The sequence below is a fragment of the Neofelis nebulosa genome, chromosome 6, assembly GCF_028018385.1.
Source record: "Neofelis nebulosa isolate mNeoNeb1 chromosome 6, mNeoNeb1.pri, whole genome shotgun sequence".
Classification (NCBI taxonomy): Eukaryota; Metazoa; Chordata; class Mammalia; order Carnivora; family Felidae; genus Neofelis; species Neofelis nebulosa.
In genome coordinates this window covers 131726958-131750631 of record NC_080787.1, presented here as the reverse complement: position 1 = coordinate 131750631, position 23674 = coordinate 131726958, and the positions used below count along the sequence as shown (strand labels likewise).

The following is a 23674-nucleotide window of genomic DNA, read 5'->3' as shown; positions in this document are numbered from 1 at the left end:
TTAACTCTTTCTTGGTCTCTGTTCTTCAAGTTTGCCTTTGATTGATTTTATATAATCTTTGATGTGCTTCTCGTAGCTTTCTGTTGTGATTCTGGTTTCTTGCAAGTGATAGTTCATGACAATATCAACATCAGCAATTAGCATGCTTCCAGTACCTTTGTCCTCAGGGCCTCCAGTGAAAGCAATTCCACTAATGAGTGAGTCATCAGTCTTACTCTCTGTCTTACAGACCTCATGGTTGATGAGGTCCCAGCAGATGATCATGACAATGGCTGCAGAGAGTCAATGGTGGTGCTAGCTTAGCATGAGCCCAGAGCTGGAAGTAAGTGGGATGCAATCAGAAGGGCATACTGGAGGAGGGGGAAATGTGTGGAAAAGCTCACTGTTTATTAATTTGTAATTCCCTAATTATGTTGAGCATCTTTTCATTTACTTATTTGCCATCTGTACATGTTCTTTGGTAAGCTGTCCAGATTCTTTTACCTATTTAATATTGAGTTTTTTGGTTCTTTATTGTTGAGTATTAAGTGTTTGTATTTTTGAATAACATTTACCAGCTATATGATTTAGAAATATTTCTTTTTCCCACTTTGTGATTTGTCTTCTCATTTTCTTGACAGTAGTTTTGCAGTACAGAAGTATGTAATTTTGACTCACTAATTTAGTCAAGCTTATAAATTCTTTCTTTTATGTATCTAAAAAATTGTTGCCATGCTCAAGGTCATTTAGGTTTTCTCCTATGTTATCTTCTAGGAGTTTTATTGTTTCATGTTTTACACTTAGGTTGATGGTTAATTTTGTGTAGGGTATAAGGTCTGTGTCTTGATGCTTTTTTTTTTTTTTGCATGTGTATGTTCAGTCGTTCCAATACCATTTGCTTAAAGACAATCTTTGCTCCATAGTATTATGTATTATCCAAAATATTATCTTTGCTTCTTTGTCGGAGATTAGTTGATTATGTTTACGTGAGTCTATTCTGTGCTCTCTATTCTGTCCCATTGATTCACTTGTTTATTCTTTTGCCAATGCCACATTGTCTTGGTCATTGTAACTCGATAGTAAGTCTTCAAGTCAGGTAGTGTAAGTTCTCTGACTTTGTTCTTTTTCAATATTATGTTGAATAATCTGGGTCTCTTGCTTTACCATATAGACTTTAGATTCATTTTGTCAATATCCACAAATTAACTTAAGATTTTGATTGACATTGCATTGTAATCAAGGATGGAAGAAGTGACATCTTAAAAATATTGAGTCTTCCTATCCATGAACAAAGATTATCTCTCCATTTATTTATTCCTTTATTCGTAAAATTTCTTTTATCAAGGTTTTATGGTTTTCTTCATATAGATCTTACATATATTTTGTCAGATTTGTGCAAGTATTTTATTTTTGGGGTGCTAGTGTAAATGGTATTGCATTTTTAATTTCAAATTCTACTTATTCATTGCTGGTATATAAAAAAGCAGTCGATTTTTTGTATATTAACCTTATACCCTGCAACCTTGCAACTAATCATTTATTAGTTGCAGATTTTTGGGTTTTTTTTTTTTTTGGATTTTCTACATAAATGATCATGCCATTTTTGAATAATGACAGTTTTATTTCCTCCTTCCTAATCAGTGTACCTTTCATTTCCTTTTCTTGTCCTATCACATTGCTAGGACTTTCAGTACAATGTGTAATAAAAGTGGTGAAAGAGGATATCTTTTCCTTGTTCCTAATCTTGGTGGGAAAGCTTCCAGTTTTTCTTCTTAGTAGAATTTTCTTCATCTTTCTTCTGCCTGGGATTTGCTTTCATCAAATTTGGAAAAATATGGGGCCATTATTTGAAATCTTTCTCTCCTGTCCTTCAGGGACCTACCTACAGAAAGGTTAGGCCACTAAATGTTTCCCACAGTGTGTTGATACTCTGTTCATTTTTTTTCAGTTTTTTTTTTTTTAGGTCAGTATTTTATTTTGGGTAGCTTCTATTAGTATATTTCAGGTTCACCAATCTTTTCTTCTGCAGTGTTTGGCCTGCTGTTAATCCTGTAATATTTCCCATCACAGACATTGTTTTTTTCCCCTGTGGAAATTTTTTTTTTTTTTTTTTTTTTTTAATTTTTTAACGTTTATTTATTTTTGAGACAGAGAGAGACAGAGCATGAACGGGGGAGGGGCAGAGAGAGAGGGAGACAGAATCGGAAGCAGGCTTCAGGCTCCGAGCCATCAACCCAGAGCCCGACACGGGGCTCGAACTCACGGACCGCGAGATGGTGACCTGAGCTGAAGTTGGACGCTTAACCTACTGAGCCACCCAGGCGCCCCTCCCCTGTGGAAATTTGATATATGTCTTTTTATAGTCATTTCTCTGTTAATGCTAATGTTTTCTTCTCCCTTCTCAAACACATGGTGTAAGGTTTTGGTTACATTTTTGATATCCTTACCTACTTGTTGTAGCATCTGTATCATTATTAGCTTAGTTTTCATTGACTTATTTCTTTCTTTTTTTTGGTTGTGGTTTACAGCTTATTTGCATGAATTTTAAACAACAAGGAATGTTTACATATACTTCTGAATAGATTTTGTTCAGTTCAGGGAAATGAAATGTATAATATATATTTTATAAACATTGAATACTTCAGTTAAAATGTGTCCTTCAATTATATAGAAATCACATTTTTTCATGCAATTTTATTCTCTTGTTACAAAGAGATACAGTAGACTTTGAAGGCATATATAATAAACATCAAAATACCGTTTTACCAAAGTTTTTAGAAAATTAAGCAAGTTATCTTACCTTTATGGGTTTTGATTGTCTCGTATGTTAAATTAAGACTCAAATATGTATCTCACAGAACACTTACAAACATTAAATTAGATATGACTCTAAGGAACCTAATGTGATGTATAAAGCACTGACTATAATTTAAAAATATGTCCCTTTGGTAGATGTCTTTCTGATGTGTATTGATTCTATACAAAAGAGACAATACCCCTACACCTAAATATAAGTTGGTGATATATCCAAATAATAACTTCATAACATTTTAGTAAAATATCAGTAAGGCTATCATTATTAAATCATTCTTTATACTCTCCAATCCCATGAACCTAAGATTTTGAGTTAATACATATGGACTCACTTAAAGTGCAAAAATTTAGTGATCAAGATGCCTCATTTCTACAATGTCAGGCAATTAGATATTTATTAATCCAATTTTTAGAGTACACATTTTTTTCATCTGAATGCTTAGCATCATACAGACACAATTAGAGGAGAATACAGATATTCATAGAGCAATTTAGAGTATAATATATTTTCATATAAAATAGGTTAAAATGGGATAGTTGCAGGTTGAAAGTGAGAGAGTTCATAATGTAGAAGATTGCTTTAGTAGTTAATTTACTTCACACGATAAGGTTGGATGTTAAAAGACAAAATTTAAATAACTTTGAAGATAAAATTCCTAGAGACATGAAATAAGTAATATGAATGGCCTTGATATATGATATATAAAAGTGACTTATAAAAATTGTGATTTATATACATATATCCAAAGTTATTTTATTTAGCCAAACTTAACCTAATAACAAATTATTTCAAGTAATGAAATCCAAGAAGAGTATAGTAAAGACTTGTAATCGAGTTAAAAAACATACAATTCATTATAGTGCAAATGTTTAACTTGTCTAATGGAACTACGATAATTAAATGCTCTTCTTGGTCAGAAACATCTGAAAAAAATGTGTACATTTTAGAAATGGGTTGGCACATTTCATTAGCTTCTGGCTACATCATTGTAGGTAGTTCTTGACTAATTTTCTTTTTATCACATAATTTTCTTCTTTAATTACCAAGAACCTGCCTAATGTTTTTCCTAATGAAGAGTGTTATTTGGCTCACTTCAGAACTGTGCCACTTCTGAGAAGATTACATTAAACTCAGATAGTGTGAATTTGGAAAGTCATTTTGATTTTAGGAACACCCTATTTAAAGCAACGTTGTCAGTGATGGGGATTAAAGAGTACACTTATTAGGATGAGCACTGACTAACATATGGAATTGTTAAATCACTCTATTGTACACCTGAAACTAAAAAATAGTGTATTACATATATATCAAGGATGTATTAGGGGAAGCCTTGCCCAATCATAGGCATATGTATGTTCAGCCTTAATAGATATCGTCCAGCAAGTTTCCAGAAGGAAAAAAAAAAGCGGAATTCACTTTGGAAAATTTCCCATTTCTGCTAAAGTTGAACATATTCAATCATTGTGACATCTACACGTAGAAATCTACACGTGGATTCAAATATGCACCAGAAGACAGGCAAAGAGTATTTATGGAAACATTGTCTAAATCAGTTAAAACTATAGAGAATACAAATGTCTTCATTAGAAGGGATAAATACAGTGGGTATATTTATACTGGAATACTATGCAACAATGAAAAAATGCTACACACAAAATCATGAGTGGGTCTCACAGATGCAATGTTAACTGAAAGAAACTGGGCACAAGATTAAACACTTTATGGTTCCATTTATAGGATGCTCAAAAGCAGCAAACTAATCTTAGATGATAAAAGGTAGAATAAATAGTGGTTATTTCAAGAGATAGCAGCTAGATTGTAGGTTCTGAATGGTGATTACATTAAGCTGTACATTTAAGAACTGTGTACTTTATGCATGCTATATTTCAGTAAATATGTTTAAAACTAATACGCAGCTGTTGGAAAGAGTTTCCATCTTTGGGGTGAGAAAAATGGATCAGAAAAGAAGAGAGTGTGTGTGTGTGTGGGGGGGGGGTTGCAGAATTCCGTTCATTTATTCCGTCCTTTGTCACTCATTCTCTTTCCTAAATTCAGTGTTACAGTGCCAAGGCCTTGACAGCTCAGCCCCTGAATCCTGATGATTGCAAATTGGGGCTCCTCCCGCTTGGAGGCGGGTAAGGATGTAACTATGTAGGGGCGCAGAGTGAGCGAGAGAGGACTCAGATCCCCTCCAATTCCGCACATTACGGCAGGCACTACAGAAACAAGAGCAAAACTGTGCAAAAAGCAAAGTGCCTGCCGCCCCCAGGGTTTCACCTGCGGATCGCTGGGCAAGGACAAGGTGACTTCTTCCCCTCCCCGCGAACTGTCCGGCAGGTACTTTTTTTAATTCCGGAGGGAAAAAATCTTTGTTCACAAAAGGACTGGTTCCTCTGTGAAAGGGAACACACCGTTGAAGACTGGAACGAAGACGCAATTGCTCTGCTTTTTTTTTTTTTTTTTTTTTTTTTTTTTTAATTCGGAGCCAGCAGAAGCCATGTGCCCCTTCCAGAAGTGAAGCCCCGAAGCGTGGGCAGACTTCTCCCCAAGGCCCGATCCTCTTCGGGACGCGGCAGCGTGACTCGCTCTCCCCAGACGGTAAACTTGTCCCCGTGAGAGGGAAACTGATTAAGGCCAAGTGGGTGTTGCACTTTTCAGGGCACCTGGGCGCATGAAAACCCAGCGGCCTGTCCTGGAAAGAACATGCCCCCCAAGTCTCTCTGCAACCTCTCCCAGACCGCAGGCGCGAATCAGAGCGGCTTCGTTCCCGGGGTGTCCGAGGGGGACTTGCTGGCCGCCGCCGACGGGACGAGCGCCAAGTTCGCGATCCGCTGTGCGATCCCGTCCCTCTACCTGCTCATCATCGCGGTGGGCTTGCTCGGCAACATCATGCTGGTGAAGATCTTCATGAGCAACAGCGCCATGAGGAGCGCCCCCAACATCTTCATCTCTAACCTGGCCGCCGGGGACTTGATGCTGCTGCTCACCTGCGTCCCGGTGGATGCCTCGCGCTACTTCTTTGACGAGTGGATGTTCGGGAAGGTGGGCTGCAAACTGATCCCGGTCATCCAGCTCACCTCGGTGGGGGTTTCCGTGTTCACTCTCACCGCCCTCAGCGCCGACAGGTAAGGGCGCAGGTAGTGGTGGCCTGGAAAAGCGGCGCAGAGGGGCAGGGGTGCCCCTGGTGGGGGGGGTGGGGAGAGGGAGAAAGGAAAGCCCGCAGGTGGGCAGGGAGAGAGGGAGAGAGAGTGTATCTGGGAACTGGTGTAAAAGGAGTTAAAAACGGACTGAGTTGTGAAGCTTGAAAAATATATATAAGAACAATATTCCTTTAAAAATAATTAACATTGTGTTAGTTTGAAAGTAGTTCTAAAATTGCATAGCCTAGTCTCCCTCCTCCCCTGCACACACTCTGAAAATCTTTACTGTCTATTTCATAGAAAAGCTATAGAATAACTGGGCAACAGGGCACCCATCACGTAGGAGCTTTCCGTGTGTCCTAAAATCTTACAAGTGCACTTTCCTTGTTCAGTCAATAGGTAAGAATGTCTAACTTAATATTAGGAAAGTGTTTGATGTTGAGTTTTTTTTTTTTTCAAATATGGGGAAACATCATTTATACTTATTAACCAAATTCTGTTATTTATTCCAAGTCAAACAACTACAATAGTAAATGCTCTTCAGACAGTTGACTACACATTCTTGCTTTAATGCCTCAAGTTAAGTGATCCCCCTCCCCTGCAAACAGGTAGGTACTGAATTTTAGTATCTTAAAATGGTGGTGTAAAAATACAAATTTGATATCAAACCTGCTTTTCACATATTTTAAAGGCGAGACATGTCTAGTATTTTACCTTGCAGACCAACTAAGTTCAACCATGTCATTTTTAGGTGTTGAGGTAAGATATTGAGGCCCAGGGAAAGTGAATCCCGTTGGCAGGGCAGGCTGGAGAATCCAGGACTGCTGACTGCTGGACCATGCCTCTCCCTCAGTCTCTCTATCATCATGCTTTCCCGCATTTAAGCAGGAGAAATGTCTGCATGGGCGTGCGGACAAAATGTCCTATTAGGCAACTGTTCATGGAGCCCTGGTTTAATTCTCTTCGGGATGGGGTGTTGACTTAAGCTATTTAGATAAACAATTGAACTTGGATGATTAAGGTGGTGGATGCACTCCTGTTCTTCAATTTACATATTATGAGTGGAAAATGACTCCATCTAAGCGTCCCGGTATTTGCATTAATACCCTTCCATCACTCTGACATTGAAGAGTTAATCTTTGTTGAAGGAAAGACAACAATCACTGGCAAGTTGAGAGCTTCTGTCTTTTTAAACCAAATATTATTGACTTTTTAGTTTGTGTCATATTCTTTCTAAAACCACATTCCTATAAAAATGGGTGCCTTTGGGTAAATTATATGTACCTCATTTTGCTAAGATGACACTATTTCTATTACCTTTTATACAGTTTTTTGAACCCTGTAATTAAAATATGACTTTTTAGTTTAGCTGCTCCTCTTTATAGGACCCATTTTAATTAGAAAGTTAAAAGAATACTACTTAATAATTAGAATAAAACATATTGAATAGCTATGAATACAATAGTTAAAGTTACTATCACTGTGCTTTGATTTCTGCTAGCAGCAAGATCCAGGGCTAGAGTTTATTTTATGCCATTTTTCTCAATCTATTGTCATGGAGACCCACAGGTAAATTGGCTGGCTCTGACCAAGGTCTGAGAACATGCAATTACTCATGTATTTACTGACCTTTTTGCTTTGTTATATATATCATGTACTTTGTAAATGCAGCGTGGATACTTTAATAAGGATAAAGAAAGGTGGGTCGCCTCTTCTGCTTCGTCCATATTCTACGTTGTGTGTTTTGGAAATATAAATTAAGGAACTGGAATCACTGGTGATGAAATTACCCAATACATTCCAATAGTCAGTTAAAGTGGTTTGGAAACGTTCTGCTATATATTGTCTACATTTCTATTTTTCTCCCAGAACGTAGTGATCAAATGTTGATAAGTATTTAATCTCCTCCCATTTTATCTCACCAAATGTTTGGATTTCCTGTGAATTTGGAAACAAGTAGAGGACTAATTGTACTTAGCACTGTGCTTTTCTGTGTGTGAGTTTATTACCCTCGCAATACTATGAAGCAGGCATTATTATTATTACTATTTTAAAGTGAAGAAATCTAAGCCTTGAAATTAAGCAACATTTTCACGATCTCACAGTGATGGAGCCAACATTTGAGCTCAATTCAAAGTCCATACTCTTTATCATTAAGCCACAGTATTACTTTTCTGAGCCTAAGAAATTATTAATGATTTTTCCTATTTAATGGTAAATAGACTGAAAAATTCAATCTAAAGCAAAGCACCCAAGAGTACAAAAGGAACAATGATTTTGAAAGCTGATTCATTAGATTCAACAAAAGGAAAGAATATCATAAAAATTCAAAATTAAGCAGTGGTAGTGGCAATAGGAAAACTTTTTAAGCAACAAATTCAATTGTTCATTAAGCCAAATATCCTATCTTCACTAGATGGCTTCAATGTCTTTCCTTAAGAAAATAGAGTATAGAAGTAGAAATCACTGTGATGTAGAAAAAGAAACAGGAAGATCATTCTATTTCAGAAAGCACATCCCAATGTGAAGCGGACTTCAGTGTTATAGAGCATCAATGACAGCATCACCGGAGAGCAGAGACTGAAATAAGAAATAAAATATTTATGAATCAACCTTGGGGCTTAAATCACCTTGTTCGATATGACCAAAGTGTTGGGTGGGTGACACTTTTGGTTCTTGAGATTATTATTCCTTGAATTGCCAAGCTTTTTTGAGAAGTTTCAACGGGTACATCCGTAGGAAAGGTCTTTTGTGTCCACTGTAGATGTGCCTCAGGGGCATTTCATAACCCCAGTGGAGGAGGAGAGACAGGGCCCCATCCGAGATGGTGAGTCTGGTGGTTTTAGTTTATTTTCTACTTTTATCTTGATGATTTTTTTTATATTTTGAAAATGTACTTGTTTGCTTGCTCACATGAAATAGCTGATTAAAGGCATGTGCATATTCTCTGTGGTATTATGTTTTTAACAGTTTTTCATACAAACACACACACACACATACACACACACACGCTGGGATACTGGGCAGGTGGGATCCCATAAACATACTTTGTTTGTGGTTGGCTTACAGGTATCTCCATCACTATCTATTACAGTGGCTTCATTTCCAAACTTAGGATAGAATTTCTTTGATTCCTGAAGACCTTTTGGCCTCTAAAAACCCCTAATTAAAATGCAAATAACTTTTGAGAATGAGTTCTCCTCTTCCCTTTAGAGGAAAAATTTCCCAGATTCCTAGGGCTGAACTATAAACTTAATAATTTTATGTATTTACCAATGTAAAACTAGGCATCAATTCTTCTTATTTTTTAAATACAACTGTTAATTAAAATGCATTTTTATTTAAAAATTTTTTTTAATGTTTATTTTTGAGACAGAGAGAGACAGAGAGAGACAGAGCATGAACGGGGGAGGGTCAGAGAGAGGGAGACACAGAATCTGAAACAGGCTCCAGGCTCTGAGCTGTCAGCACAGAGCCCGTCGTGGGTCTCGAACTCACGGACCACGAAATCATGACCTGAGCCGAAGTCGGCCGCCCAACCGACTGAGCCACCCAGGCGCCCCTAAAATGCATTTTTAAATTAAATATTAAAAACCTATAAAATAATAAAAATGCAATTAATATTAATTTAATATATCAGATTATGTGGTTTTTCTGGTATTGAATAGCCAATGTTGGATTGAATGCAAACATAATTTTTTGCCAAATCTAACTAAAGTGTTAACATATTAATGATTTCAAGCTTTTAGTTGCAAGTTAGGATACTCAGATTTAATTCCATAACTAAGCTAGTTCTGTTAGGTATGATGAACCTGAATCATTAACATTATTTGGGTATTACACCAATGCAAACAGATATTCTCTTCGGTATAATTATTTGTTAAAATATTGAAACAGATCAAATGTACACTGTGGATCTAACAGTCCCAAGGCCTTCAGAAGCATTTTTATGAGTCTTAGTCCAGTGATGGGAGGGAATGCCATAATCTGTTTTCTGGGTTTTCACCAAAACTCCTGAGTGAAGCTCAGGTACTGATTAACCAGCTGGCCCCAGTGGGGATGTTTTCTTCTTTGGTCTGGAGCCCTGGATAGTATGCTGAGAAGCCCTTACTTCTCGGTGCTGAGATTAGCACTTAGAGTGTGTTTCTAAACTCTTCTGGGGAGTTCAGATTGGCCGTACCTACCTAAGAGAATACTCCACACTCACCCTACAGATAACCCATTTTACCAGAGCAAGGACTTTTTTTATTTTCAACTTGTTCCAAAAAGAATTTAAGAGAGCTTAAAAACAAAGATACAAACAACACACAACAGATATAAAAAAGGGAGGAAATCCAGGGAGAGGAAAAATAAAAGTTGAAGATTATAAGGTGACCTATACCGTCACAAATGTGAGTCACGTGTTTGTGAACTTTCTAGCTGCCAATGCAAAAAGGATACTTTTTCATAAGAAGTGCTCAGCTGTTATTTTTATGTAGTCATAAAACAGGATAAATTGAAATCTGCACTTAATTTATCAGTTTTTAATCTGAATTTATATGGTTTTTTTTGTTAAATAAAAGTTGCTATCTTTGACTCCAATAACTCAGATATCTTTTATTCATTAGTCTCAAATGCTTCTAGCTTATGTCCTTTCTCCTTCTCTTTAGAAGGAATCTGAGACATTGGAGAGGCTGTGTAATTCTCACAATATTCATACTATTGCCATAACTTGTGTACTACTTTATAGTTTTTGAAGATTATTCATGCACCTTGGTCTGAAACTTTTGGGACACACTATAACTAAGGAGGGATGCCCCAGACATGTGGGTGCTAATCCTGTGTCTGTTAGGTTCCAATGTTCTAGTTGGAGACTATAAAATAGTGCAAAACACATGCTCATAAGGCAGTATTTTCCTCATTTGCAAAATAAGAATAATGTCTTCAACTGTAGAGCCAAGGGACTGTAGATAGGATCCTATTATTTCCCTCCCTGAGTATTGAGTGGAGAAAGGCCCAAAGAGGAGAAGAGACACTATATTGGTGAGGCAGCTGAACGGTGAGTTCTGTCTCTGGGGCTCTATCACTGTCCTCCACGTTGCAACAAGTCTTTCAGTCACTTACGCTGATTCTATTTGGTCCACTTCTCAGTGGAAACACTCTCTACGGTGTACCTTGTCAGTCTTTTGCCTGTGGTGGTGCATTTAAATAGGGGGCCATCTGCTCCAGTTGAGCCAGGAAGTCAGTGACGTTCAACACTTTCCCTATTGTTAGCTGTCCCACCAGTACACTTCCTGTTTGTGTGTTTAAAGAACAAACATAAGGATTTACATTGGTCCTTTGGTTGCTGATTCCTCAGGAGGATTGACCGATCTCCAAGGTCTTTAATAGTTTCAATTGCATTTTTATTTTTTCATTCTCAACAAGCTCTTTTTTTAAAAAAAAAATTAAAATTTGAGTATAGTTGGCAAACAATGTTATATTAGTTTCAGGTGTAGCACATAGTGAGTCAGCTTCTCTATACGTTTTGTTATCCTTACCACGAGTGTAGCTATCATCTGTCACTGTGCAATGCTATTACAATACCGTTGACTATATTCCCTATGCTGTTCTTTTTATTCCCGTGACATTCCATTGCATAACTGGAAGCCTCTATCTCCCACTCTCCTTATCCATTTTGCTCATCTCCCACCCCTCTTCCCTCTGGCATCCATCAGCTCATTCTTTGTATTTGTAGATCTGATTCTGTTTTTTTTTTTATTCATTTGTTTTGTTTTTTAGAATCCACACATGCATGAAATCATATGGTATTTATTTGTCTTTCTCATATGTCTTATTTCATTTAGTATAATACCTTCTATGTCCATCCATGTTGTCACAAATAGCATGATCTCATTCTTTATGGCTGTGTAATATTCCATTCAATAAGTTCTTACTTAAAGTTTTTTAGTTAGTCCTTACTTTTACTTAGTGCATTTCTAGAAAAGTTGATGCTGATATGGGTTGTAGATGATTCTCTTTTAGAAGGTGTTGATCAAATATTCAGTACGAGATAGTTATATGCTATATTTGTGTATTTACTTTCCATTATTACTTTTACTTGTGAAATAGTATGTAGGTTTTAGATAATATTTATGTAACCAGTAGATTATTGTAAGCTCTATGGAGAACCCACCCACATACCAAATATACTGACAACTTTGGTATTTGGAAAGTTTATTTGTTTATTTTTCTATACAAAAAGATACACGTCTTCATTACATTTCCCTTTTTAATTGTTTGTTGTTTTTATGCCTGTATTCTTATTAGTTTCTGTATGACCAAAGTTATTTTCAGTTTCAGTCCAAGCTCCAAAGTGATGACCGAGCTTAATATTGTTAGGTTCAAGCTTAATGAACTGTCTTTTAACTTATTGTTTTAATTATTGATACAAAATATTCAATGCTATTAGGCTCATAGCCCATCTTTGTGAAAGCCACTGATTTATTGATGTGCCAGGCAGTATTTTCTATTTCCAGTTATTCATGGATCTTCAAGGGGAACAAGAATAAACATTAAACATTTATTTATCCCAAGTCCTTATCTTCATTAATATATGTGCAATTAAGTTTTGATTTTTTTCTTCTGCAGATTTTCATTAAGAATATTTTTTTCAAGGGATTCCTGAGTGGCTCAGTCGGTTGAGCGTCCCACTCTTGATTTTGGCTCAGGTCATCTCACAGTCATGAGATGGAGCCCCACATCTCTATCAGATGGACCTGAGCTTAAGATTCTCTCTTCCCTTTCTGCTCCTCTCCCTGCCCCTCCAACTTACTTGAGTGTGTGAATGTGCTTGCTCACTCTTTTTCTCTCTAAAATAAACAAACAAGAATATTTTTTCAACTTTCAATGTAGAGCTTCTTTACTTTTATCATTTGTGGAAATTTGAGAAGAATATTTTGAAAATGAAATTTTAATAATTGTGATTTAAGTTAATTTTTGGAAAAGAATCACATTTTAAGAGAAAATGGGTAGAAGAGGTAAAGAATTTAATTCTTCAGTTGTATTCTCTGTGATGTGCCATAGCTGAAAAAATATAGAATCTGAAGTCACAAGATAGTCTTGTGTGAATTCTAAGTCATCTGCCTACTGCCTCTGTGGTTATTTCAACATCACTTAATCCCATAGTCTCAATGAGCTTTTCTGTAAAATGGGTACACCGATCAATTTTACTACACAGGATTATTTTATCAAATGACATAATTAACATGAACATAATTAACATAATTAACATAAACAGCAGGTTGCTGTGTACCTACTCCTGCTATGTCATCTATGTGTCAGGATGACAAGTGACCCATTAATTCAAAACAATATTTATTCACATATGCAGCTAATTATTAGATAATAGGCAGTAAAGTGGGGTGAAAAATGAGCCTATTGTAAAATTAATGAAGGTGATCTCTCTACCCTCTATAGCCCTTCCCCAATTCCTTTAATCATAGACTGGCTAGTTCCAACCTGTTGCCTTCATCAACATGACTTGTCATTGTCATTCCCCTTCTCATGAGACTTTCATGTGTCATTTAAGTCACACACTTTAGTGGGTTAAGAACAAAGTGATTTGGCCAGAGGGTAGATCCATTTGTGTCAAATGGAATTACTGAGCCCTCTGTAATTGAATCCAGTATTTTTTCATTTTTTCCAAGATGACATCCCACTTACTACATTATTTTTAAAAGATTATCATTTTAGACATTCTGTTCTATGATCATGAATAGATATTTTAAATAATAAATTTAGTAATTTTATTCAGAATAAATTTTACTGCTGTGAGCTATAAATACTTTTTAAAACATGATGTGACGTATTATAAAGGGCAGGCGTCTAGTTCTTAATGCTGAACTTTTGCTGGATTCTGGAAACTCTACTGCTGAACATATGTCCTTTGCACCAGACAAGCTCACAGGGGTCTTGCATAAAGATGCTTACTGCCACAGTCAATCTCCTTGAAAAGTGGTTTCTGAACCTGGTTTATATTCAGAACCATTTGAAAATCTTAGTAAAATGTAGAGCCTCACATTCTATATCTTAGAGAATGTGTAAGTCTGGAGAGACACCTAAGACTCTATCTTTCTTCAGCTCTCTAGGTGGTTCTGAATATTGATCCAGCTTGGGCATCACTAGACTTTGTCTCCATCCCTGACATCATTTTCATCTCAACCTAATACCCGATGACCATCCCACTCTACCAAAACTGTCTTAATAAGCAATCTCCTTGCTGCTCGGACCACATTTCCCTATTAGTTCAACAAACGTTTACTGAGAAATGACTATGGGTCAGGCATTGTTATGCACTTTAGATACAACAATGAGTAAGACATAGGCTCCAGTTTCAAAGGAGGTTTTTGTTTTTTTTTTATTTTTAAGGAGCATTTGACACAGAGGTCTACACTTCTTTTTGAAATTTCCTCTTTCTCTTGCTTCTGTGATATCTTTCTCTCCTTGGTCAGAATGTTCACATTTAAACTCTTTGTTGGCCTCTTATAAATGAAGGAATGACAAGCAAAAAAAAAAAAAAAAAGATTATGGATAGTCTAACTAGTATGTGTGCAGAAATGTGTAGAAGGAGATTTTGAGAAATTGAGATGACTTTATATGAGCTAAAATTGATCTAATTTTCATTATATGTATTTTAATACAATGACATTTCATTATCCCTTACATTAAATTTAGACTATATACAGATATGGTAAGTGCAAGATTCAAAACAGAAATTAATGAAGAAGCATACGTATTTATTGATATTTAATACATGAATGGTGATTGTGTTTTCTTTAATCCCTTTTGATTCATTATTTTTTAAGTTTTCAATTAGGGATACCTTTCTAAGACTATCTAAAAGAAAACAAACATAACTTTTCACACATATGTATTATGCTACTAAATTTAATGAGATAGTTTTCGTACTGACGGACTGTTTCATTCCTATATTTTTTAAATGTTTATTTATTTATTTTGAGGGGGGGAGGGGCAGAGAGAGAGAAAGAGAGAATCCCAAGCAGGCTCCGCACTGTCAGTGCAGAATCCAATGTGGGACTCAGATCCACAAAATGTGAGACCATGACCTGAGCCAAAACCAAGAGTCAGACGCTTAACCGACTGAGCCACCCAGACACCCCTCATTCCTATATTTTCATAAATTTTTAAATAAAGGATGATTAAACATGTCCATATTTGCTCTGTATTGTTTTACCTTTTATCCTTTCAAAGATGCACATGAAACACTGGTGTAAACCTTCTTCTCTGACAGTTATAAACCACGGTTAAGGACTAATATTGATGCTTCACTAATCTGTTGCTTTAAACTATAATTTCCAGCTTTATGGAATTGTCAGTACTCCCCTTTCTAGCAAATGTATATCATTTAGAAGAAGATCCAAAGTTTATTTCCCTTTTTTGCAGGACATGGCTAAGAACTGTACCTGTCGAAAAGGCCTTCTCTCTCCCTTCCTTACACTCCCACTAGGTTTACTTCCCCTAAACCAAGAATCCAAGAGCTGTTGCTACAGCTCTGTTATTACAATGTTAGCGGCATGTTATTGGCAAGGTTATTACAATGAAGGAGGTATAACTTCCCTTCCTCTTTGCAGTTTCCCCAACATGCTTTCTGTTTATGTGCTTAGAGATAAGGTGGGAATGGGAACAGGGGAGTGATGTTTTCCTCCTTTTTAGTCCACAAAGGAAAGTTCAGAATATTCTTTGAGTTTTCTGACAACATAACAAGGAAGGCTAGTTAATTGATTAATTTTTGGTAACCATCACCCCCCAAAACTTCCCTGCTCTTTCTCCATCTCCTCTACGTATAAAAGAATTTGCGATCGGCTTTTTGGCACTTTGATCTTAAATAGGAATTGGGAGGTAGTAGATACCTAACTTTTGAGGAGAAATTCCAGCATAAAGAAGCTAAGCAAACACACCACCAAATAAATATCTTTAAGTGTATTGGTTCATTTTTGGTTTGTTTAAAAATCTGATTTAATTATATTTCCATGAATTCCAGTAACATCATTGTAATTAATGCCAAAAAAAAAAAAGGCAAAGAGACATATCTGAACATGAAAAAAGAAAAACGTGAATCTACAAGTGAAAATAATGTATATTGATACTAAAATATAGTTACTTGAATCCATAAAGGGAATGGTTTCTTCTAATTATCTATTCACTTGCAAAACAAGAACTTCTAGAAATTAAATATATGATAGCAGAGGGACCACTGACTGGGTGGCTCAGTCAGTTGATCATCTGACTCTTAGTTTCAGCTCAGGTCATGATCCAGGGTTGTTGAGCCCACCATTGGACTCCACACTAAATGTGGAGCCTGCTTGGGATATTCTGTCTCTCAAAATAAAACTGAAAAACACATTTAAAAATCTAATGGTGGAAATAAAAAAAAATTATAAGAAAGAATGGACGCTAAGGCTAATAAAGCATCTTAGAAAGTAAAACCAATAAGAAGGTGGAGATGAGCTTGATAAAGTGAAGGAGGAATTAGATTCAAGTGCTGAGACTCCAATTATAAAGCAAGGTGGTAAAAAAACAGAAAGAAGTAAATTCAGGTACAGGGAAAATTATGCAAAAAAAAGATCAAGTAGCAACTGTAGGTAAATCGAAGACATGTTTAGGAAAGAAAACAATATATTACTTAATTCTACAGTAAGAGACATTTGGTTGGTCATAATAGCAATCTAGTGACTATTTTATAAACATTTAATATAATTTACTGAATTAGGAAGTTGGTAATGGGAGAGATAGAAGTATATAAGAAAGAAAATCTTAAACTTCCATAATAGGATGTCAAGAGCAAATGTCTACAATATTTAATTCAGGAGATAGTGGCAGAAGGACATTTCTTAGACATATGGAGGTAATGATATGAAATTTGGTTCAACTCAGGAGCAGGACCTGAAATGAAATCAGGTCCTGCTTTTCTTATTCTTTACAGGCTCTTAGTGTTCTCTGATTAAAAACAAAACAAAACAAACAAAAAACCCCACCTCTTTGAATGTATTAAGCTAATAAACATTAAAAAGAAACAGAAAAAAACAGCTAATTCTAGTTACCGATTGTAATTCGACTTTTACTTTCTTCTGAACATGTAATTAAGCAGAAGTGGGGGGGGGGTGGGAAACACATGCCTACTTTCTTCTGTCACGTGCAAAGTCTAGGTGAAACAAATGCAGTATGTTCGCTACTTTATTTAATTTGGGGTTGAGGCCCTTTGCTGTTGCTCTACTTTAAGTTTTATATGTGTCCTGGTATACAGGGGTAGACTCTCTAGATCAAAATGCAAACTGTCTTTCTCTGATTGAGGGTCTGGGAATGATGCTTGATGCAAATCAGGAAGAAGAAGGAGAGGCTCCCCTCAGAGAGGTATTGAGGCCAGGAGCTGTTTCTCTCTTCCGGGCAATGGGAAACATCTTTACAGAACCTCAGACCTTATCTGCTTGTTCTGTTGCTTGAAGTATTCTGAATTTTTAGAACAGCATTCTCAATCAACTGTAAATAAGGAGAAGGTATAGAGTCATGGCATGGTTAGTATCTGCTAATTGGCAGGCACAGTAATAGGTAGTCTCTCCATTTTTTTTTTTTTTATCACAAAACTTTGAGAAAAATGTTTTTATCCCCACCTTACAGATGAAGAAAAAGCCCTTAAGTGATTTTTCCAAAGGATATTAGAGTTAAGAAAATGGCTCAGGTTTGTTTGACTAAAATAATTTTTTACTGTGTCAGGTTAACCTCCTAGGTGTCCTATAAGCTGAAATACTTTCAGAAAAATATAAATAACTTGATGTTCACATATAATTTTGTTTGTTTGCATTATGATTACCCTAAAGTGTGTGATTGACTTAGCTGTTTATATTCTTTAAGCCCTTGTGTCCTGGAGTGTGGTTCCTTTACCATTATGATGGTGTTATATAGGAAGAGAGAGGCTTTCATGAGGTGTCAACAGGAAATAAATTTCAGCTGCAAAGACAGGATGTTATTTCATCTTCAGTTCTTTCAGTTCTTATGATTGAATTATGGAGAAAATCCCAGTCTTTAAGGTTTACTAACGCCCTTAGGGAAAAAAAGTGGGAGACTAAGTCACAGAAGGTGAAGAGCAGCAAAATAGAAGTTGGTAACATTATTTTGTAGACATTTTATATTTTAGGGTTTCTGTCTATTATTGCAATTATAGCAGTGATAGTTTTTTGAAAATGCAGTGATTTAAATGAAAAAAAAATGAAAATATTCAATAAGTGATGATACTTGTACTATGTGTGATTTAGAAAAATACTTGCAAAAGAGGTAAGCAAATTAATGGAATTTGGGGAATGACAATTTAAAATCTTTTCCTTTCTCCGTCTTCTGTGCTAATAAGCTATGGAATGTCTTGTAGACAGACATCAGAGATTTTCAGTTTTCCATATACTGCAAAACAGCTAGGGAATAACAGAGTTTTAGCACCTCTCTCTCAGCCAGTAGGATCTCTCCTTCCTTCCTTCCTTCCTTCCTTCCTTCCTTCCTTCCTTCCTTCCTTCCCTTCCTTCCTCTTTCTCCTTTACATTTTTCTAAGAGAGTAATATGAGTCATGTTGTCTTCCCAGGTACAGAGCCATCGTCAACCCCATGGACATCCAGACGTCCCGGGCGTTGCTGTGGACCTGCGTCAAGGTGGTGGGGATCTGGGTGGTCTCTGTGCTGCTGGCACTTCCGGAAGCCGTGTTTTCGGAAGTGACGCGAATTGAGGGCGTTGAAAATGGCAGCTTCACGGCGTGTGTACCCTACCCTCAGACGGATGAATTACACCCAAAGATTCATTCAGTGCTCATCTTCTTGGTCTATTTCCTCATACCACTTGCTATTATTAGCGTTTATTATTATCATATTGCAAAGACCTTAATTAAAAGTGCACATAATCTTCCTGGAGAATACAATGAACATACCAAAAAACAGGTAAGCTTGTTAGGTGTGTGGGTGCGGGTGTGTGGGTCAGATGCAATAACTGCTGTCTGCTGCTCTATGGCATGGGTTCTCAATACCGTGAATGGTTAGAACAGAATCCCAGGGCACTGGCACAAGCATTAGCCTGAACTAGAAGAGATGTTGGGGTGGGAGGAGGAGGGGAGGGCATCTCCAGTATGTGGCCATGTCAGAGCTTTGTAAAAGCCCACTGAGGTCCAGCGTATCTGCCATCTGGGCCTACAGCTATTAAAATTTAATGTCTTTGAAGGCTTTTCCTTACCAGCAAATGTTCATGCAAAAAACAACATGATAAACCAGAAAATTAACTATAAATTTATTTAATTATTGTCTATTCTCCCATTAGCCCATTAAGGATGACAGAAAGTCTGGGACAAGGATTCATCAGGAAAGGACCTAGGATCTGGGGGATGAGGTTTGGTAGGATGCCAGAATGGGGCTCTGGGAACAGAAAGTAGAGAACAAAGGTGAGGAACAGCAGGTAGAGAACAAAGGTGGGAGTGATCAAGAGGTGGTTGATGCCGAAGTTGTACTTTCTCTAACTCAACATTATAACTTTTCCTATAAAAATTATATATTAATTTAAAAATTACAGTATGCACCTTATGTAGTCTTTCTTCCTTAGAAAATACTCAGAGATACTAACTTAAGGTAAAACCAGTTGTGTTAATCCACAAAGAGATGGAAATATTGTTCTAGTGGGACAGTTTCAAGTTGTGCATTTGTGTACACAATTTTTAGCGAAGAACCTCTTCCAAAAGGCTCTGTGGGTACAGGGATATGATGGGTGTCCTTCACCAAGTTAAAGGCAAGTTGAATGGCGGATCATTAAAATTTGCTGGGCTGTAGTTGGAGGCACAGTCTGGGGCTTTGCACACTTCAGCAACAGCAGATTCTGGAAGGGTTTCTTGCATGGAAGGTAACCTCTATTTGTTGATGACCATCAGAATCAGAGATCCACATCTTTTTTGAAAGCTAAAAAATCAACCAATCATTAAAATAGTTGTTAGATAAATTAATACATTCATTATCTAAATACCTAGCATCGTGGGGCGCCTGGGAGGTTCAGTCACTTAAGTGTCCGAATTCAGCTCAGGTCCTGATCTCACAGTTTGTGAGTGTGAGCCCTGCATAGGGCTCCCTGCAGTCAAGGCAGAGCCTACTTTCGATCCTCTCTCCCCCTCTCTCTCTCTGCCCCTGCCCCGCTGGTTCTCTCTCTCTCAAAATAAATAGACTTTAAAATAAATAAATAAATAGATACATAGATAGGTAAGTAAAAATAAATATCTAGCCTCATGGTAGCCAAAAAAATCCAGTTCATAGACTCATTGTGCTTTTTCCTTTGCCCTGTGATCCAAATTGTATCTCAATTTGGGTATGTGAGTTTTTGCTTTGTTTTCTAAAACTGAGTTCCTCCCACCCTCCAACCTCCACTTTTATTTTATTCTTTTAAATGGCCTTAGTTCTGCCTTGTGTTTTGTGAGTTTTCTATTGGGACTTATAAACCCTGGCTGGGTAACGGGGCTTGATATCTGCTGAGAAGTAATCTCAGTGCTGACGGCCTGCCTGTGTGTCTCCAGACACAGAGTGGCATGAAATTCTTCCACCCATACTCCACCTGTTAGTGTGGACACTGCTTTGTAATATAAATTTCACATTTATCTTACAGTCAAGTTGCTTAACTCATGCCGCTGGGATACATCTGGACAACAGCATTTGTCGTTCCTCCTCTTTACTGCACCTTTCTTTGTTGCCCCCATCACCACTCACTACTACCCCCCAATACCAGTTATGTTTGGATTGTAAACCTTTCCAGTTTTGGTATGTTCTAGTTGACTACCAGTAGTTTTAGCCCAGAATATATCATTTTGCCTCTTATCAATATCTTTTGATAAACTAAGTTTTCATACTCATGTTGCCGTATTTAAATATTTAAACAAGTAAGACAAATACGAGCTAAACCTTGAACTCTACATATTGGAAAATAATTTTTAGATTAGAAGAGATATATGTCCAATATTTGAATTTTGTCTCTTTATCACATTCCTGAAGAGTTTCCTATAAAACAGTAAACACAGTATGTAAAGTTTACGAAAAGAAAGAAAATGTACTTTTATTTTTAAAGGTAATCTAACATAGTTAATACTTATAGGATTGACAGTTATGTCAGATGGTTTTGATTTATGTGAGTCAGAAGTTGAAATCTCAAGTTTTGTTTGTGTGTCTGTGTGGGTGTTTGTGTGTGTGTTTAATAAGGATTTAAAAAGTCATGCTTTATTTCAATTACCCTGATTTAAACAAAATCTAATACCGAATGTATTTTGTGGTTCATTAATTCAGTGGATTTAATACAAACAGAAATGATTAATGTTTAAAGTGAACACAATAAGACTTCAGCAACAGGAAAGTAGTTAAAAAAAAGAGAGTTTTTATAGGTCACAGTTTAGCTTGAAGACATAGCCATTTATTAGTAATTTATCATCTGGTCTCACATAAGCTGTCAAATAATTTTATTTTATTTACTTATTTAGTTAGTTTCAAGTTTTTATTTAAATTCTAGTCAGCATATAGTATAGTATTGGTTTCAGGAGTAGAAGTTAGTGATCCGTCACTTACATATGACACCCAGTGCTCATCACAAGTGCCCTCCTTAATACCCATCACTCATTTAGCCCATCCCTTGCCCACCTCCCTCCATTAACCCTCAGTTTGTTTTCTGTCATCAACAGTCTCTTATGGTTTGCCTCCTTCTCTTTTTCCCTTTCCTGTATGTTCATCTGTTTTGTTTATTAAATTCCATATACGCTTAAAATCATATTGCTAAATATATTTAAGGAAAGAGCATAGTGACCAAAACAAGCTTTGTCAAACTGTTAAAATCATCACTTTGTTGAGGAAAATAGTTTTTGTATTTTGGGATGCATTTGCATGCTATGGTAAGTTTCACTTCTTTTGCACAATGTTTCTCATGTTGATGGTTCCATTTTCATTTTAACCAAAGGGACTGTTTGCTTGTATTTGCAGATGGAAACACGGAAACGTCTGGCTAAAATTGTGCTGGTCTTTGTGGGTTGCTTTGTCTTCTGCTGGTTTCCAAATCACATTCTCTACATATATAGGTCTTTCAACTATAATGAGATTGACTCATCTCTAGGCCACATGATTGTCACCTTAGTTGCCCGAGTTCTGAGCTTTTGCAATTCTTGTGTCAATCCATTTGCTCTCTATCTACTCAGTGAAAGCTTCAGGAGGCATTTCAATAGCCAGCTGTGTTGTGGGAGGAAGTCCTATCAAGAGAGATCAACGAGCTACCTTCTCAGCTCTTCTGCAGTGCGTATGACATCTCTGAAAAGCAATGCTAAGAACGTGGTGACCAATTCTATTTTACTAAATGGGAACAGCATGAAGCAGGAAATGACACTGTGATTTCAGCCATTCAACTCACTACCTGGAAAGAACTTACCTTGCTATCTCTATGGAGCAGAGCAGAAAGAAACAATTTTCTCATTCTTACTATTGCTCAGCTGGTTCATCAGGCGATTTCATGATTGACTCAGAAAAGGCAAGACAAACACAGCTAGCATTCTTCTCTGAACAGGATTTTGCCTTGAAAAATATATATCTCACACTAAAAGTCATTCAAATGAAGCTCTATTTGTGTATAAATCAATATTGCTTCAGGATTTAAGCTGTTGTTAGAGCCAACTCTACTGTATTTATCTTAAGTTTGTTTTATCTTGAAATGTATTCCTATATTGACTTGATTCAGTGATGGTAATATTCAAATTCTTATTATTTGAAAAAGGAATCATATTTCCCTGGTGAATTTTATTCATAACCACTGCATGTATATATCTCCTTTATTTAAATAAAATAGAAATTCAGAAGGTAGAGCTTAATTACAAGTCAATAACATTTATTGTGATTCTTTGTGTGATTAATCATAATTTATAGAGATAGCTTATGTCTGTAACTTTTAGGTATGTGATTAAAAGGTATGATGCCATTTGATTATGAATAGTAAAATAGATATCATATGAATATGATTTTACATTATGGATGTAAAATGGGTATCATATGTCCCAAAATGATGATTCAGAAAATTGCATGGCCATTTGTGTATACATTTCTAAGTCCTTTAACATTTCGATGTTTCTGTATAGATATGAGAAGATTAATGTAATTCTGGTGAGGTCAGTCACTTACTTGTCTTCTCTTACAATAGCCACCTAACAAGTGTGTGAAATCTCATTTAAGCAAGTTTATTTGGCATAGTACCACAGTTTCCTCTGACTTACCATCTTAAAGTTTTCTCTAAAATGCAAGCATGGTCTTGATTAAATTCTAAAAGCTACCCTTTCTCAGATTTGTATCAGTAAATCTAACATCTGAATTAATATATATACTTTATAATTATTTGTTATTATAAAGCATATTAATAGTATATATACTAATATAAATTATTAATATACTCTTTCTCTTTACAAATTAGCTGAGCTCTTTCTTTCTTTTTTTCCAAAGGTACTTACAGATTTATTTTTTAATATTTTGTATTTTCTTATTATATTACATAGCTGAGCTCTTTCTTAAACACCCTTAAGCTGTACTATTTAGGATGTGAAATAATTGTATGCAGTAATGGGAAAAATAAACACAAGCAAATTACCTATGATAATAATAATAATGGTAATGAACATGAATCAAGTGTTTTCCTTATTCTAGGCATAATCCTAAAGCTTTACCTATTTTATATATCT

The 23674-nt window shown here is 36.2% G+C and overlaps 2 protein-coding genes across 2 annotated transcripts; one reads left to right on the top strand and one right to left on the bottom strand.

The window, feature by feature from the left end:
- Positions 1-264, bottom strand: LOC131515488 (translationally-controlled tumor protein-like). Its single transcript, XM_058736174.1, has one exon. It carries the CDS (start codon positions 262-264, stop codon positions 1-3), a length of 264 nt encoding a protein of 87 aa, XP_058592157.1.
- Positions 265-5288: 5024 nt separating this feature from the next.
- On the top strand, positions 5289-23271 carry NMBR (neuromedin B receptor). The gene is made up of 3 exons (XM_058735473.1): positions 5289-5919; positions 18542-18890; positions 21942-23271. Exons 1-3 carry the CDS (start codon positions 5498-5500, stop codon positions 22341-22343), a joined length of 1173 nt encoding a protein of 390 aa, XP_058591456.1. The 5' UTR covers positions 5289-5497; the 3' UTR covers positions 22344-23271.
- The last annotated feature ends 403 nt before the right edge of the window (positions 23272-23674 follow it).

What these genes read in the sequence shown, in the direction of transcription:
- NMBR (XM_058735473.1), top strand. Translation starts at nt 5,498, where the DNA reads ATGCCCCCCAAGTCTCTCTGCAACCTCTCCCAGACCGCAGGCGCGAAT. An exon ending in ACCGCCCTCAGCGCCGACAG is followed by an intron (nt 5,920 to 18,541) that starts GTAAGGGCGCAG and finishes TTGTCTTCCCAG; the next exon opens with GTACAGAGCCATCGTCAACC. An exon ending in ATGAACATACCAAAAAACAG is followed by an intron (nt 18,891 to 21,941) that starts GTAAGCTTGTTA and finishes TTGTATTTGCAG; the next exon opens with ATGGAAACACGGAAACGTCT.
- LOC131515488 (XM_058736174.1), bottom strand. Translation starts at nt 264, where the DNA reads ATGATCATCTGCTGGGACCTCATCAACCATGAGGTCTGTAAGACAGAG.